The following is a 15,194-nucleotide window of genomic DNA, read 5'->3' as shown; positions in this document are numbered from 1 at the left end:
TGATGTGATATGCTAGTAGATGAACCAGGAAGTGCAACTGGTTGTTGAAAAAAGTGAAACTAGCTGAAGACAGTGCTATCAAATGCACACAAAGGAAAGAAGAAATGCACGTAGCAGCCAAGTTTTGTATAGCTCCATGTGGGCTACTGTATGCAAATTAGCTCATTAGGGTGCATATTTGCAAATAATTTTTATATGCCTATAAACTTTAGGATAAGTTCCATACACTGCTACAAGTAATGGCAGGGAAAGAACATGAGGATACAGCTGCTTGATGTGTGCTGAAGAGTGTGTGGGTAGTAGGAAGCCATGGAACCTGGGTTTGTGCTAGTGGCTGTGGACTATCAGAGAGGCTGGTTGGGTGGAGTTGTCTTGGGGTAAGGTAGTTTAGGTTTGTGGGTGTGTCTGGGTGGTAGGTGAGGGTAACTGGGAGCTGAAGGGAGAGATGGGGGAGCTAAGAGAAGGTAGGTCAGTGGGTTGTCCAAGGGTGGGAACCTGGAGGGATAAGTTTGGGGGGATGTCTAGAGGGAGTAAGAGAAAATGAGACTAAGCTCAGGATCTGGATAAAGGTCTGGGTTGGGTAGTGGAGGGAGAGAATTGTGAGCAGCTGGCTTTGTAGAGGAAACCCAGGAAGGTAACTGAGGGAAACTAGGTTTAATGGGGTATCCATGGGAGAGCTGGTAGCAGCTATGTTTGTGGAGGATGTCCCGGAGAAGATGAGTGCCACTGAATGGGGTTGATGTTGAGTCCCCATTGCCGTTAGTTGCAGCCTCTTGCCTGTTTCTTTCCATCTTTCACATACAGCAGGGAGCACAGCAGAGAGGCTGCGTGGCTGCCATATCAGCAGGTACTACAGCAGTCTCTGGCAGCCCTGAGTTGCAATTGCAGCCCATATCTGTAGCCCAACTGAATGTATGGGCTGCAGAAATGCATAAATAGAGCCCTGCAAATCTGCGGATATCCACTTTCTGTGGACGATTTTTGCGGATCGCAGTTTGGATGAGGATACAAATTTTTGTATCCGTGCAGGGCTCTACACATAAAGTACAGCCTTCATGTGTGTCACAAGAGAAGTATGCCACTTGGCAAGTCTGAATGCAGGGAAACTTTTTCCCCCCTTTATCGTATTTCAGTTGTAGTAATCTTAATTGTGACTTGTAACAGTAATATAAAATTTGAGCAGGAAATGTAATTTTTCATGTTGTCTCTTTTAATAAGGCTCTTCATATTTAATCTAATTCCTAAAATAAGATTTTAATAGGCGTACTGAAGCATCTTTATTGTGTCTAAGCAAATAAACTATCCAGGATGACTCAGAGGAATATATTTTCTGTGGTGTCAGTAATACAAAGGTCTTACTGGATGAGATTGAAAGTATAGAGAACTTTGAAGCTAAATTACTTAGATGTAGCTGAGGTCTAAAGCCAGAGATACAGATTCCATTACTGTTTGTTGCTGTGGGGTTATGAAAAGTATATTGTTTGTTTATAGCTAAGCTCTGTGTATTCCCCTGGCCCATCCTCTTGAAATATTTAAAAGCCTGCTGTTAATAACTGTTTTATACTCCTCTTAGGAGCGTGCTGTATGCTTTGTTCAGAGTTTTTTCCAGGCACCACCTTCACAAAAGGATGACTGACTGAATTACTCTGAAGACATCTTAGACAGTGGTGAATGTGTAGTAAAAGAGCTGTGTGGTGTTACATTTAAAGATTTGTAGTTAAGAATTGTTACACTGTTCAGTTTTAAATACATGCTCTGCAAAAAGAGAGATTTTTTTTTCAAACTCACGTTTTTGAGTTGTTATATAACTTTGAAGCTTATAGCCATTGTAATATTTAAATCTGTTATCTTGATTGAAATATCTTGTTTAGATTAAAAAAGATCAACACTTTAATTCATGCCTTTTACTGGTGCTTCTGAGAAGTTTAGTTCTCAGTGTCTGAGAAATGACATTTTGTTTACTTTTTATTGATCATTTTCACAGAATAAATCTTTAACTGGAAGTCTGTTTATATTTCATCACTTTATGATTGTGTGTCAGGCCTAAGTTATCTGGGGACTTTGCCAATAGTTTTTACAAGGTTCACTGCCAATTAATTCTTTTGTTTATTTAAAATTTTGGCACAGCTGGGCAGGTAGACTTACTGTAACGTTTATATCTCCAGGAGCGTAAAAGTCTTCAGAAATGGCTCAAAGCAATGTTTGTGAAGATTATTAGTAATTTCAGGTTGTACTGCATTGCTGTAAAGCATTTAATTTATAAGTGAACAGTGTTTTTATCAGCTTTGAGAGCTAAGTCATAAGGTCTCTATTTCTGCTGCTCTTATTGATCGCTCCCTTCTCCTTGACTCTGTTTTTCCCTTTACTTCTGTAGTCCTCTACTTTATACTCATTTTATTACTTACTCATCAGTCTCTGAACATTCCTTTAGTCTTTGCAACAGTTTTCCCTCTCCTCCTGCTGTTAGTGATCTCCAAAGTTCTGTACTTAGGTGCCTCTTTTCTTTCTGCGTTATACCATTGATGACCTCAATGGTATAACGCAGAAAGAATCCACTGCCAGCTCCTGAACTCTGTTGCTACTGACAGTACCATCTCCCTGTTTCTTAGGCTTGCAACCTCTGAAATTTTAAACTCTTATTTCCCCAAGCAAGGCATATCCCAAGTCATAGACTCATAGACTTTAAGGTCAGAAGGGACCATTATGATCATCTAGTCTGACCTCCTGCACAATGCAGGCCACAGAATCTCACCCACCCACTCCTGTAACAAACCCCTAACCTATGTCTGAGTTACTGAAGTTCTCAAATTGTGGTTTGAAGACCTCAAGCTGCAGAGACTCCTCCAGCAAGTGACCCATGCACCATGCTGCAGAGGAAGGCGAAAAACTTCCAGGGCCTCTGCCAATCTGCCCTGGAGGAAAATTCCTTCCCGATCCCAAATATAGCAATCAGTTAAACCCTGAGCATATGGGCAAGACTCACCAGCCAGCACCCAGGAAAGAATTCTCTGTAGTAACTCAGGTCCCATCCCATCTAACATCCCATTATAGACCACTGAGCATACTTACCTGCTGATAATCAAAGATCAGTTGCCAAATTAATTGCCAAAATTAGGCTATCCCATCATACCATCCCCTCCATAAACTTATCAAGCTTAGTCTTAAAGCCAGATATGTCTTTTGCCCCCACTATTCGCCTTGGAAGTCCTGCTTGTAGCTTCTCCACAACATCTCAAAAGTAAGTTTTAAAATATTTCGACTTTAAGGCTCAGTCTACACTAGATAGGTTCTATTGTGGAGTTAGTCCTGGCAGCTATGACTGTTTCTGGTGGATTCTGGGATGTTGTTAATCTCTCAGAATGCCCATCAGCTCCCATAATACTTGGTAACTTTTTCCATAACCCTGTCATATAGCAGTGGCTTGAGTGAGAGCCTGGTATTGATGTGATCCAAATGTTTCCAGACACATGGTTTGTATTGTGGACATGTTGCACTGTTGCAAAAAGCAGTGCATTTACCTAGTCTAGACTGAGCTTAGAAGTCAAAACAGTTTTTGCTGATGTTGTGGAGTAACCACCAGCCAGACTTGGTGACTGTGTCTGTGTCTGAGTGGAGAGAATCCTAATGCATGCATCATCTTTTTGTGTGTGTTTTTGCAGCCTCTGCCTCATGCATTAGAGTCACTCTACACCAGTGGTTCCCAAACTTTAACAACCTGTGAACCCATTTCACTAAAATGTCAAGTCTCGCGAACCTCCACCTAAAAATGAATATTTACAGGGATTTTCTCCTTTACCTGAGTATAAATTATAAAAGCAGTGATCCTGGAAATATAAAATTTGTTTTTATGACGTGCTTATTACACAGTATTTATTAATTATTTACCATTATAGTATTTTTATTACATTATGAAAACGGCAACACTTTTCCAAGATCTCACTTTCGTAGCTTGTATCTCTTTGAATAAGCCTGTTATAAGACAAGGCTCCTATGCTTCATCGGTGTGAAACAGCATGTGAAGGTATTTAAGAAGCCAACTCAAAGAGTTCCTCCTATGCAAGCATTCAGGTCTTGAGCAGTCCAGGCAAACAACGCACGTTACAACAAAGCTTAAACTTGTTCTTCATAATAATTTTAAAACCAATACTAGCTGCCTATTTACTTTTAAAAACAGCAAAAAATATCCACCTCCCTTTCCATTTCTTATAAGGAGTCTTGAAGTTTAAATCTTCTCAGTGTGATAGATATGCTTGCTTTGATCTGCTTAGTTCTTGGAAGGCCAGGGGCTCCGGGCTGCTGGCCCCAATGCTGCCCAGGGTCCCTAGGGACAGCTCTGTCCGCCATTAGGGAATGGGTTACAGAGAACCCTCTGTAACATTTTGCAAACCCCCAGTGGTTCACAAACCCCAGTTCGGGAAACACTGCTCTAGACATTCCACCGGGTTTATTTAATTTGGGACATCCTTTCCAAAAGACAGTATGGGTTACTGAATGAGACTTGGGGTCTGCAAAATTAGAGATCTGAGTTCTAATTTCCAGCTCTGCCTGATTTGACCTCGTGCAACTTCTTAGGTGCTAACCTCTACCCCTTTACCTTTTAAAAGAGGCCCTCATTTCCTGAGCAGCCCCAAAATCCACATAACCTAGCTTTCCAGACTGATGATTAAATAAGGCCATGCTTTCCAACAGCAGTTGACCTGCCTGGCACAGCTGCTGGTTTCTTACGTATCATAACAAAGCAGGAAAAAACACACTATTTTTTCCCCTTCGGAATTTAACATTAGGAAATTAGTGACACAATTTAATGAGACTGTTTGAGAAGTAGTAAAGCTGGCACTGTGCACTAATAATCATCCATAGTAACTGTACTCTTTAGCATCCTTGCTGATTTTTTTTCAATATTTGTAGCCTTGATAAACTAGATTTTATTCAAATGGAAGTCTGATGCTTATTGATGTAGAGAGCAATTATGTGAATTTGAAGAAATTTTCACCCCACATCTTGATACATTTGGATAAAGAATGCTGAGAGAGCTCAAATAATGAGACTTCCATTCCACCTGACCTTTGTGCCTTTTCCCCTCCCTCTTCCTCCATGTCCTCTCCTTCCCTTTTTGACTTGTTAGTGTATGTAAATGTTGTTATTATTGTTAACCATGCACTAACATGTTATGTCTGTATAATATTGTCTGATTTTATACTGCCTGGTCTTGCAGATTTGATGAGTTGAAAAGTTGTACAATTGCAAAATTTTATTGGTTATCCCTGTGAAATGTGCACTGTTTGGTAATACATACAATCTAAGTCCTTTACCCTTTGTATTTTTGTTTTTGAAAATTCATTAAAACATCACAAATGTATATAATTTAAAATCCTTAATCTAGTTAACTTTTTTGTTCTAAACCCTTTAAAATAGAAATCAATGAATAAAAATTGTCCATATTTTTTTTTGTAGTAGGAATCGGGGAAGTATATATTAATTAGGGCTGTCAGACAATTAAAATTGTGATTAATTGCGAGATTAAAAAAAGTTTCAATCACTGTTTTAATTGCACTGTTAAACAGTAATAAATGTTTTTCTATTTAAATATTTTGAATGTTTTTCTATGTTCTCAAATATATTGTATTCTGCATTGTAATAGAAATCAAACATCCCAAATATTTATAATTTTATATTGGTATTGTTTAGCAGAGTGATTAAAACTGTGATTAATCGTGACTAATTTTTTTAATCTAGTTAATTTGTTTTGCATTAATCACTTGAGTTAACTGCTATTAATTGACAGACCTAATATTAGTCTCAAATTTAGAGGAGAGCAGAAAATGTCGTTTGATGAATCAGCTTAGAAAAGCAGAAGCTGGAATTGTGTATGTATAATTTGCAAACACAAAGCTCCGAGTAGTCTGTAGGGCAGTGGTCGCCCCTTTACCCGTAATGTAATCTGTCCATGCTCCCTGGAAGCTGGGGACAGGAGAGGGGCCAGGGCCAGAGCTGTGGCTGGGGCCAGGAACCGGGGTTGGGGCCCAGGAGCCAGGGGCTGGGGCCAGATCTGCATCTAAGGGCAGGGCCAGAGCAGAGCTGGGGCAGAGTGCAGCTCGGTGGCACTCCCTCTCCCCCCGCCTCCCGAATGTTCCTCTGCACTCCCCTAGGTGGGCATGCCCCACAGTTTGGGGATCACTGGTGTAAGGAATTGAGAAGGTGTTACTAGTGAGTATTTGCTGTGAGATTACTGCACTTCACTGTTTTGACAATAGCATCTTGCTGCATAGGTTCACTTTATTTAACTAATTGTAGGTTTAGAAATATTTAAATCCTTTTAGAGGTTTAGAAGGGTTGATACAAGGTTTTAGTTATCCTGCCTTTAGAAATGTGAACTTAATGCTGTTAAAATATGTTCTGTGTATATGGTATTTTGTAAGTGGGGGTAGAGGAGTGGCTATTTTTAACTTGTGTATTTCCTGACTTTTATTTTAATCATGCAACTTTTAGTATCACATGAATGTAGTTTTTTCATGTAATAGAATTCACAATAGAAGTTGAAAAGTTTTAGTAGTAAAATGTTTCGTTTTATTATTTTTCTTTTTTTAAAACAGACTGAGTTAGAGAGATAAGTCATAGAGATAAGTGTTGCACAAACAAGGGAAGATGAAAATGCATAGTGCAGTCTAACGTTCAGAGTAGAAAATCTAGGGAACAAAAGAGATTTTCTTCTAATCTTCAAATTATAACAATTTTAGGTGATGTTTGCTACAATATGTTAAAAACATTGTTAAGTTGATGTCCTTTTAAAATGACAGCATATTTACACTACATTATGCAGTTATGAAATCCAAGGTTTCTTCACACCACCTTTTTTTACATCTTCATTTTTTTGCCCTTATATTGAGGAATCATTTTACATGAGAGAATTATGCTCTGGTAATGTCTTATTGAAACACATCTCTCTGAAGATCATCCCAATAGCAGTTCCTTTTCCTGCCTGAGCCCACTAATCAAACGTATATTGTGATGTGTCATAGGAAATGGGATTAATGAAGCTAAAAATATATTAGCAGATGCCAGTGAGAATGCCTGTGATTTTTTAAAAAATTTTTTTTACTACTTTCTAAGCCAACCATTTTTTTCCCCAAATAATGTAGTGCATGCCATTTTTTAAGTTTAAAAGTTAACCACTTTTGAGTTATCTGCATGGAGGGGGAAACTGGTCAGAATGAATGTGTGGGGAAAGTGTCATGTGGATTGAGGGTGTTGTGGTTTTGAAGATGTTCATAATTCAAGGAGGCGGATTGCAGTTTGCTTTAAAAAAAATTAATCATCAAGCAGTCTCATTTCAAAAGGTGGACATGTACAATTCTGAATGTGTCAAAATTGGGTAATGGTGAAAAAAATCACAATCTTAACTATAGCTGAAGCTACCAGGCTGAAATACATATTCCCTTTTTTACGTGAAAAGGGAGGCATGGATAAATTGTGAGAGTCATTGTAGACTTAATAACTGAATGTATTGGTGAATGATCCCCCAGGGGAGAAACAGTAGGAACAGGAAAGGAGAGGACACAGCCCTAGGGAACATCAACTAAAGGAGATAGAGCCCCCAGAAGAAATGTTGAAAGAGCCGGCAGAGGTAAAACAAGAACCTATAGAGCAGGCTATTCTAGAAACCTTAGAAGAAAAGGTTTGGTTGGAGAAAGAGATTAATAGCATTGAAGGACGCAAAAAAGTTAATGTCCTATTACTTAAAAATGGCCTTAGACTTGTACACTCTATATATTTTTATTGATTTAACTAAAATTGGTTTAGCAACTGACTTAGTTAAATCAGTTCAAACCCCATGTGTGGACTTAAGTTTGGTTTGAGTGCCTTATATCAATTTAGCTTAGGTCTGTAAGGAATCTCTAATATACTCTTAAACTGAACAGAGAGGGTCCTCAGCGCAAGAGCCAGTTTAACTAAATCAGTTTCTAAACCAATTTTGGTTAAATTTTACATTGTTAGAGCAGTAATTTTTTGATAAAGGCTAGAAATCAAAAACATCTTGCAAGAAAAGAACTCTCAGGTGCAGTGCTTGCTGAAAGAGTTCAGAGGTATAAGAGGAGAGAGTGGCAAGGCTGAGAATGTATGGATTGGTACTAGAGGGTTTTAAGGATAAAGGGATACTAGGGTATGTTTGAATTTAAAGGGAGTAGTACCTCATGTGGGAATGGTTTTGGGAGCAAAGGAAAGACAGGAGTAGGAGAATAAGCTGATAAGCAAATCCAGATTTCTGTGTGTGGAGTTGAATATTAACTTATTGACTAAAGAAGTGTATACAGGTTGAGGCTCGAGGAACAATATATCTTGGTTTCATCTAAAATAAATAGTATTGTTACATTTGCTCTTAATTCTATTTTTTCATACAGCTAAGCTAGAATATCTTCAGCACTTGGCTTTCTTTTAAACATTGTAACTGGGAATTACACTTAGTGGCATGCCAAAAACAAAAAAAAACCAGTCCAGTCTAAAAACCCCAAGTTAATGAATGATACAAACTTGTTGGTCAGCCACAATGTGCAGTCATTGGTACATGTAAGTTCATTTGTTAACACTGATGCAGGCCTCGGTATTCTTGACTTTCTGAAGAAGAAAACAATATATGAATAGCCCATGGAAGCCTGACTTATTACAGGGCTAACTTCATCCAATCACGAGCCCAGAATATTTCTCATGTATGTAATAATAACCCATTACAGTTTATCATATATACTGATCCTGAGATTATTGCAATTTTTTTTTTAATTATGAACTGTGAACATAACATTATCTTCTTGCCTTTGGAAGATCACCTTGATAAAAGCAGAGCAATGTAAAGCACATTGGAGACCTTATCGGGCACCTTTTCAGTGTTTTATTTCTTTCCAGTGTATGTGTTTTTTAAACAACACTTTTGTGACATTTCCATGTGTATGTTCTTTTAAATTGTGTGTTCAAAATATATTATGCTCTAAAATAATGGATATTCATGATGCGATACTTGATTCAGGGCTTGTCTACACTATCGCGTGGGGTCGATGTAAGATACACAACTACAGCTACATGAATAGCGTAGCTGAAGTCAACATACTTAGATCTACTTAGTGCGGTGTCTTCACTGCGGTAAGTCGACAGCTGATGCTCTTCTGTCAACTCCACTTATGCTTCTCATTCTGGTGGAGTACTGGAGTCAACGGGAGAGTACTCAGCGGTCGATTTATCGCTAGATGCGATTTATACTAGATGTGATAAATCGACCCCCACTGGATCAATCACTACCTGCCTATCCAGCGGGTAGTGTAGACAAGCTCTCAGTAACATAAATATCAAGATAAAAGGGAAGGTGAAACTGCGAGGAGCAGACCTGCATTAAACAGACATAGGCAGTCATTGTACACTCTGTAGGAAAACATTATTATGAATGTTTGAAAGATTGAAAAGGATTAAAATAAGAGGGAATAATGAATTTTCAGATACACAATTATATGTGGAATCATAAGCAGATTCATATTTATTCAATGGAAAATGTTACTATTATATCTTTTTAAATAGAAAGTAGGGCTGTCAATTAACTCTCACAATTAAGTAAAAAAAAATCACGATTAATTGCACTTATAACAATAGAATACGAATTGAAATTTATTAAATATTTTGGATGTTTTTCTACATTCTCAATATTGATTTCAATTACAACACAGAATACAAAGTGCACAGTGCTCACTTTATATTATTTATTACAAATATATGCACTGTAAAAACGATAAACAAAAAAACAGTATTTTTCAGTTCGCCTCATACAAATACTGAAGTACAGTCTCTTTATTGTGAAGGTGTAACTTACAAATGCAGATCTTTTTTGGTTACATAACTGCACTCAAACAAAACGGTGTAAAACTTTAGCGCCTACAAGTCCACTCAGTCCTACTTCTTCTGCCAATCACTAAGACAAACAAGTTTGTTTACATTGACGGGAGATACTGCTGCCTGCTTCTTATTTACGTCACCTGAAAGTGAGAACAGGCATTTGCGTGGCACTTTTGTAGCCAACGTTGCAAGGTATTTGTATGCCACATATGCTAAACATTCGTATGCCTCTTCATGCTTCCGCCATTTTCCAGAGGACATGCTTCCATGCTGATGATGCTTGTTAAAAATGTGTCAATTAAATTTGTGACTGTACTCCTTGGGGGGGAGAATTGTATGTCTCCTGCTCTGTTTTATACGCATTCTGTATATATTTCATGTTATAGCAGTCTTGGAGGATGACCCAGCACATGTTCGTTTTAAGAACACTTTCACAGCAGATTTGACGAAATGCAAAGAATGTACCGATGTGAAATTTCTAAAAATAGTTACAGCACTCGACACAAGGTTTAAGAATCTGAAGTGCCGTCCAAAATCTGAGAGGGATGAGATGTGGCGCATGCTTTTAGAAGTCTTAAAAGAGCAACACTCTGATGTGGAAACTACACAACCCAAACCACCAAAAAAGAAAATTAACCTTCTGCTGGTGGCATCTGACTCAGCTGATGAAAATGAACATGCATCAGTCCACATTGCTTTGGATCGTTATCAAGCAGAACCCATCATCAGCATGGAAGCATGTCCTCTGGAATAGTGGTTGAAGCATGAAGGGACATGTGAATCGTTAGTGCATCTGGCACAAATATCTTGCAACAGCTACAACAGTGCCATGCGAACACCTGTTCTCGCTTTCAGGTGACACTGTAAAAAAGAAGCAGGCAGGCAGCATTGTCTCCTGAAAATTGTAACCAACTTGTTTGTCTGAGTGATTGACCTACCAAGAAGTAGGACTGAGTGGACTTGTAGGCTCTACAGTTTTACACTGTTTTATTTTTGAATGCAGTTTTTTTTGTACATAATTCTACATTTGTAAGTTCAACTTTCATGGTAAAGAGATTGCACTACAGTACTTGTATGAAGTGAATTAAAAAAAAATTTGTTTTTTACAGTGCAAATATTTGTAATAAAAATAAAGTGAGCACTCTACACTTTGTATTATGTGTTGTAACTGATATTTATACATTTGAAAATGTAGTAAACATCCAAAAATATTTAAAATGGTATTCTGTTGTTAACAGCATGATTAATCGCAAATGTTTTTAATCGCGCAATTATTTTTTTAATCGCTTGACAGCCCTAATAGAAAGTCTTTGTTTCTACGTCTAAAATAGCTAGTTTGTGTAGCATTATTTTTGGTTTTGGTAAAATACAGAACCTCACACTTTGAACCAAGACTATGTATAAAATTTGGCATTTTTTCCCCCTCTCTTACAGAAAATGCTGGAACAGACGAGATGAGTACTCCTTTCACTAAGGCCTAGAATTGCCTGTTGAACAACAGTCCTGATCAGGCAATATACGAATGGCCCAAGGAAGCCACCAAATAGATTTTCAGGTTTTACATGACCTGCGACAAAAATTTCCGGAGGTACCTGAAGTTGTTGTGTCCAGATGCATGTTACAGGTCAGTGTCCTATTACTATTGTATATTTATGTGTTGCCATTTATTGTAGGTATTACAAGTAACTGCCACAAGCTTTCCCTCTAATCTGCCATGGTTGAATGGAAGTGTTGATAGCAGCTTTTTTTCTGTTTATTTAGATTTTTGGCTTCCTTCTGTTTGCTTTAAAACAAGGAAAGTCTAAAATCAGTTTCCAGCTTTTTCATAGTCTATTCTCTCATGATGTTTCTTATAATTGAGAAATTTAAATGTCTTTATATGTTAGCATTTATATTTTGTATTGTTTACATTGGGAATCTAAGTTTCCATTATAAATAGTTTTATTCTCAAGGACTTATAATGTGGCTGAAAATTCACTCTAGAGTGAAACTTGATCAACACTGCAGATTGAGAGAACTAGTTTGACCATTTTTAAGTTGCAAGAAGCCAAAATTTCAACCCTACCCTTATTTTTGTGAGGTCTTAAGCTACTCGTATAAGGATCAGGCAAAAAGTTTTATTTTTCCACCTTCCGTTCCTCTCTAGTCATTTTGCTGAAGTAGGAAAATTACTCCTGGGGGAATTCTGCGCTACTGCACATGTGCATAATTAATGAGCCATGCACATTTTTAATTTTTTGCACAGAAAAAAGCTGCCTAAATGTTGCTACAGTTCTTCCTTTTGCCCACCAGTCGGTGCTGTGGCAATAGAACAAAGCAGCAGGTCCTAGCTAGCTAGGGAAGAGAGAGGCACTGTGAAGAAAGCAGGCTCTATCAGGCCAGGCCAGGGGGCAATGGGGAGACAGACAGCATGGGGTGCTGTGGGAGTCAGATGGGCTCATAAGGGCTAGTGGGGGAGGACAGACTGGGCAGGGGCTGAATGGGAGTGGAGGCACAGGGCCACAGGGGAAGGAAGGTGCTGGGCCACATGGTGATGTGGGAAGCGGTGCAGAGCTACATAGGGACAGGGGAGTGGGTGTGTGAGTGGGGGTGGAGTGACACACAGACAGGGGGTGCAAGGACACATGGGGATAGCGGCAGATGTGCCTGACTGAATAGGAGAGGTTAGGGGTCAGTCAGGGTCTGTATGGGGGAAGCTCCCTAACCATCCCTCCTCATCCCCCCAAAAAACCTGTTACATAATTTCCCCACCCATATTCAACCACTCTCCAAGTTCACACCCAGGCTCTTTCCCAACAATTTACTTCCCTCTCCCTCAGCTCCTCTGTTATCCCTGACTCCCCCAAGCCTTTGCACTGCTTCTGAGGGGTGCAGGAAATACGCTTCTGTATGGTAGTTTAAATGAATTATTACTCAGAGTTCTGTATTAATATGCATAGTAAGGAATCTGTTTGTCAAAAAACATTTCCTGAATCTGTTTTGTTGTCTGTATTGTTACAGGCATACTTGCTGACAGGTATTTTGAAATAAATTATCAAAATTAATTGAAACTGGTGTGATTATATTGTTATTTTGACAAATAAAAATGCAGACTTTTGCAAAATTTTAAGAAATTGTGTGCATAATTTTTAATTTTTTGTTGCAGAATTTTTAATTTTTTGGCGCAGAATTCCCCCAAGAGTAGAAAATGGACCAACCCATGGAGTTGCCATATTTGCTCTCCAAATTGCATGGCACCATGCTTGTGCTTAAGACTGGCCCTGCAAAGTACTAATTTTTTTATTTCGAGTGCTGTTTAGTTCTTCTAACATTTAAAAATGGCATATTGGGGTGAGGTGCTACATTGGCTTAGTCACGTGCATTATATCTTCACCTTCTGGAATCTGTTTGTGATGGGTCTTACACCAGGCAGCCTCCTCCTTATCACAAACTATGGCAATATTTGATCCAGTTGATTTTTCTACTGAGGGAGAGGCCTGGAACCAGAAAATTAGGTCTGGCAGATAACAGAAGTGTGTGGCGTAAGTGTGCAAGAAATAGCACCCCAGCCCCCTGCACTGCTATTTGTCACCTTGCAGGTTTTTTTAAATTTGTTTTTGTAGGGTAGGTCATGTGTTTATAATATGGACAATTGCATTTCACTAACGTTTTTAAATGACAGAGTTATGTAGCTTTAAATACATAATGTACGTAATTAATACTATGAGTTCCATAAATGGGGTTCTCCAGTGGGGAGTGCTAGGGTCCTCTAGTGGTTTGGACTGCAGTGGACTCCATTTCCTGGGAAGTTGTGATTCCTTCCAAGTACAGAGAGGCAGAAAATACTCAGCAGCTGTTACTGCAGCAACAAGAGCTCTTTGAATCTGCTCTCGTAGCATAGTGACTCGGGCAGGGCTAGAAGCTCAAAGTTCCCCAATGATGGCAGCCCCAGATCTGGTGGCTGGTGGAAGGCATCTGGCTGAGCTGATTCCATAGATACACACAGATGGAATTCTACCAGGTCAGTGATTTTCTTTGTAATTTAATGTGCTCTAATTTGACTAAGATAACAGTTAGGCTCCAAAAAGCGATGAAGAGTCCTGTGGCAACTTATAGACTAACAGAAGTATTGGAGCATAAGCTTTCGTGGGTGAATACCCATTTAGTCAGACACATGGTTTGTGTATTCACCCACGAAAGTTTATGCTCAAGTACTTCTGTTAGTCGCCACAGGAGTCTTCGTCACTTTTTACAGATCCAGACTAACACGGCTACCCCTCTGATAAGTGAGGCTCCAACTACTTCAGTATTAGCTTTTAAAAAAAATACAACTTAGTCTCACTTAAGCCAGGAAGTTCTGAGTTAAGACTGATAGAGAAGTCTTAAGGTAGCACTTTCAAGTCCATATATGGTACTGGTGAGTGAATTTTATCTCTTGTATGCATGGGTACAGTGGAGTTTTGAATTGTCTAAATATTATGACTATTTTATAAGTTGGATTTTTGTTTGTTTTACATTTATTTTACCATACTTTTTCTCAAGTGGGCAGAGCTTTGGAAGATAGTTTCCCTATTTTTTTCCCATAATAGACCTCTGACTTGGCCCTTTCCTTATTGCTCCTGCCACTCCCTGAGTGTGTTAATCTCCTCTTGTAAAGAGGACCTTCTTCTTTGAGAAGGCTCTGCATATTCCCACTTCTGGATATTATACTGCCTAGTGGTGCTGAATGGTAGGAACTTCTCCAAGCATTGTCCATTAGAGCACTCCCATGCCCCCTTTCTACCCCTCCCCTCAGCATCTCCAAAAGGTCTGACGGCATAACTATGTAAGGAGTGCAGTGCCCTCTACCACCTCAGTTGGTTCCAAATACTTGCCATTGATGGAAATGAACCTCTCTAGTCCTTTCAGCTCTGAAGTTCTTTCCTTCATTTTTAGTGTTAATTGTTTTCTTTTGTAGTATAGGTTGTTAGGTAGTTAGCTAGCTCAGTTCCAGGTTATGGCAGAACTGAAGAAGTGGGATTCAAGAGACTTCGTACCCTACTGTCTTCCTGGCTTTGGATGACCACTCTCCTTTTTGGTGTTCTGTCTACCAGACTTCGACAGCCAGAGCTTTCAAGAAGAGGTATAATAGTTTGCAGATCCTTCTCCTTAAAGAGGCCCTTGAGGCTAAATCCTTTGCATCTGGGCAGTCAGTTTCTGTCACTTCTTCCAGAAAGTCAAAGCACCTAAGGGTTCCAGAAAATTGGAACCTTCAGTGGGTCCAGCTATAGTTCCCGCTGCTCTAGCAATTAGGCTTTTGAAGGTGGAACCAAGGGACACTCTATTGGCACTAGCTGTCTTAA

The 15,194-nt window shown here is 39.0% G+C and overlaps 1 protein-coding gene across 11 annotated transcripts in view; it reads left to right on the top strand.

Moving 5' to 3' along the window:
* Positions 1-15,194, top strand: part of TAB2 (TGF-beta activated kinase 1 (MAP3K7) binding protein 2) — a 150,265-nt gene that overhangs the window by 94,368 nt on the left and 40,703 nt on the right. For 10 of the 11 annotated variants that reach the window (XM_039529737.1, XM_039529734.1, XM_039529733.1 and 7 more), the window contains one exon: positions 11,308-11,497. In XM_039529737.1, the coding sequence (XP_039385671.1) occupies positions 11,396-11,497 (102 nt within the window). In that variant the 5' untranslated portion in view covers positions 11,308-11,395. Of the gene's footprint in view, positions 1-11,307; positions 11,498-15,194 lie in introns of those variants that run through there. The other variant, XM_039529742.1, reaches the window with a different exon arrangement.

Source organism: Mauremys reevesii, linkage group 3 (genome assembly GCF_016161935.1).
Source record: "Mauremys reevesii isolate NIE-2019 linkage group 3, ASM1616193v1, whole genome shotgun sequence".
Classification (NCBI taxonomy): Eukaryota; Metazoa; Chordata; order Testudines; family Geoemydidae; genus Mauremys; species Mauremys reevesii.
This window is presented reverse-complemented; position numbering and strand designations above follow the sequence as displayed.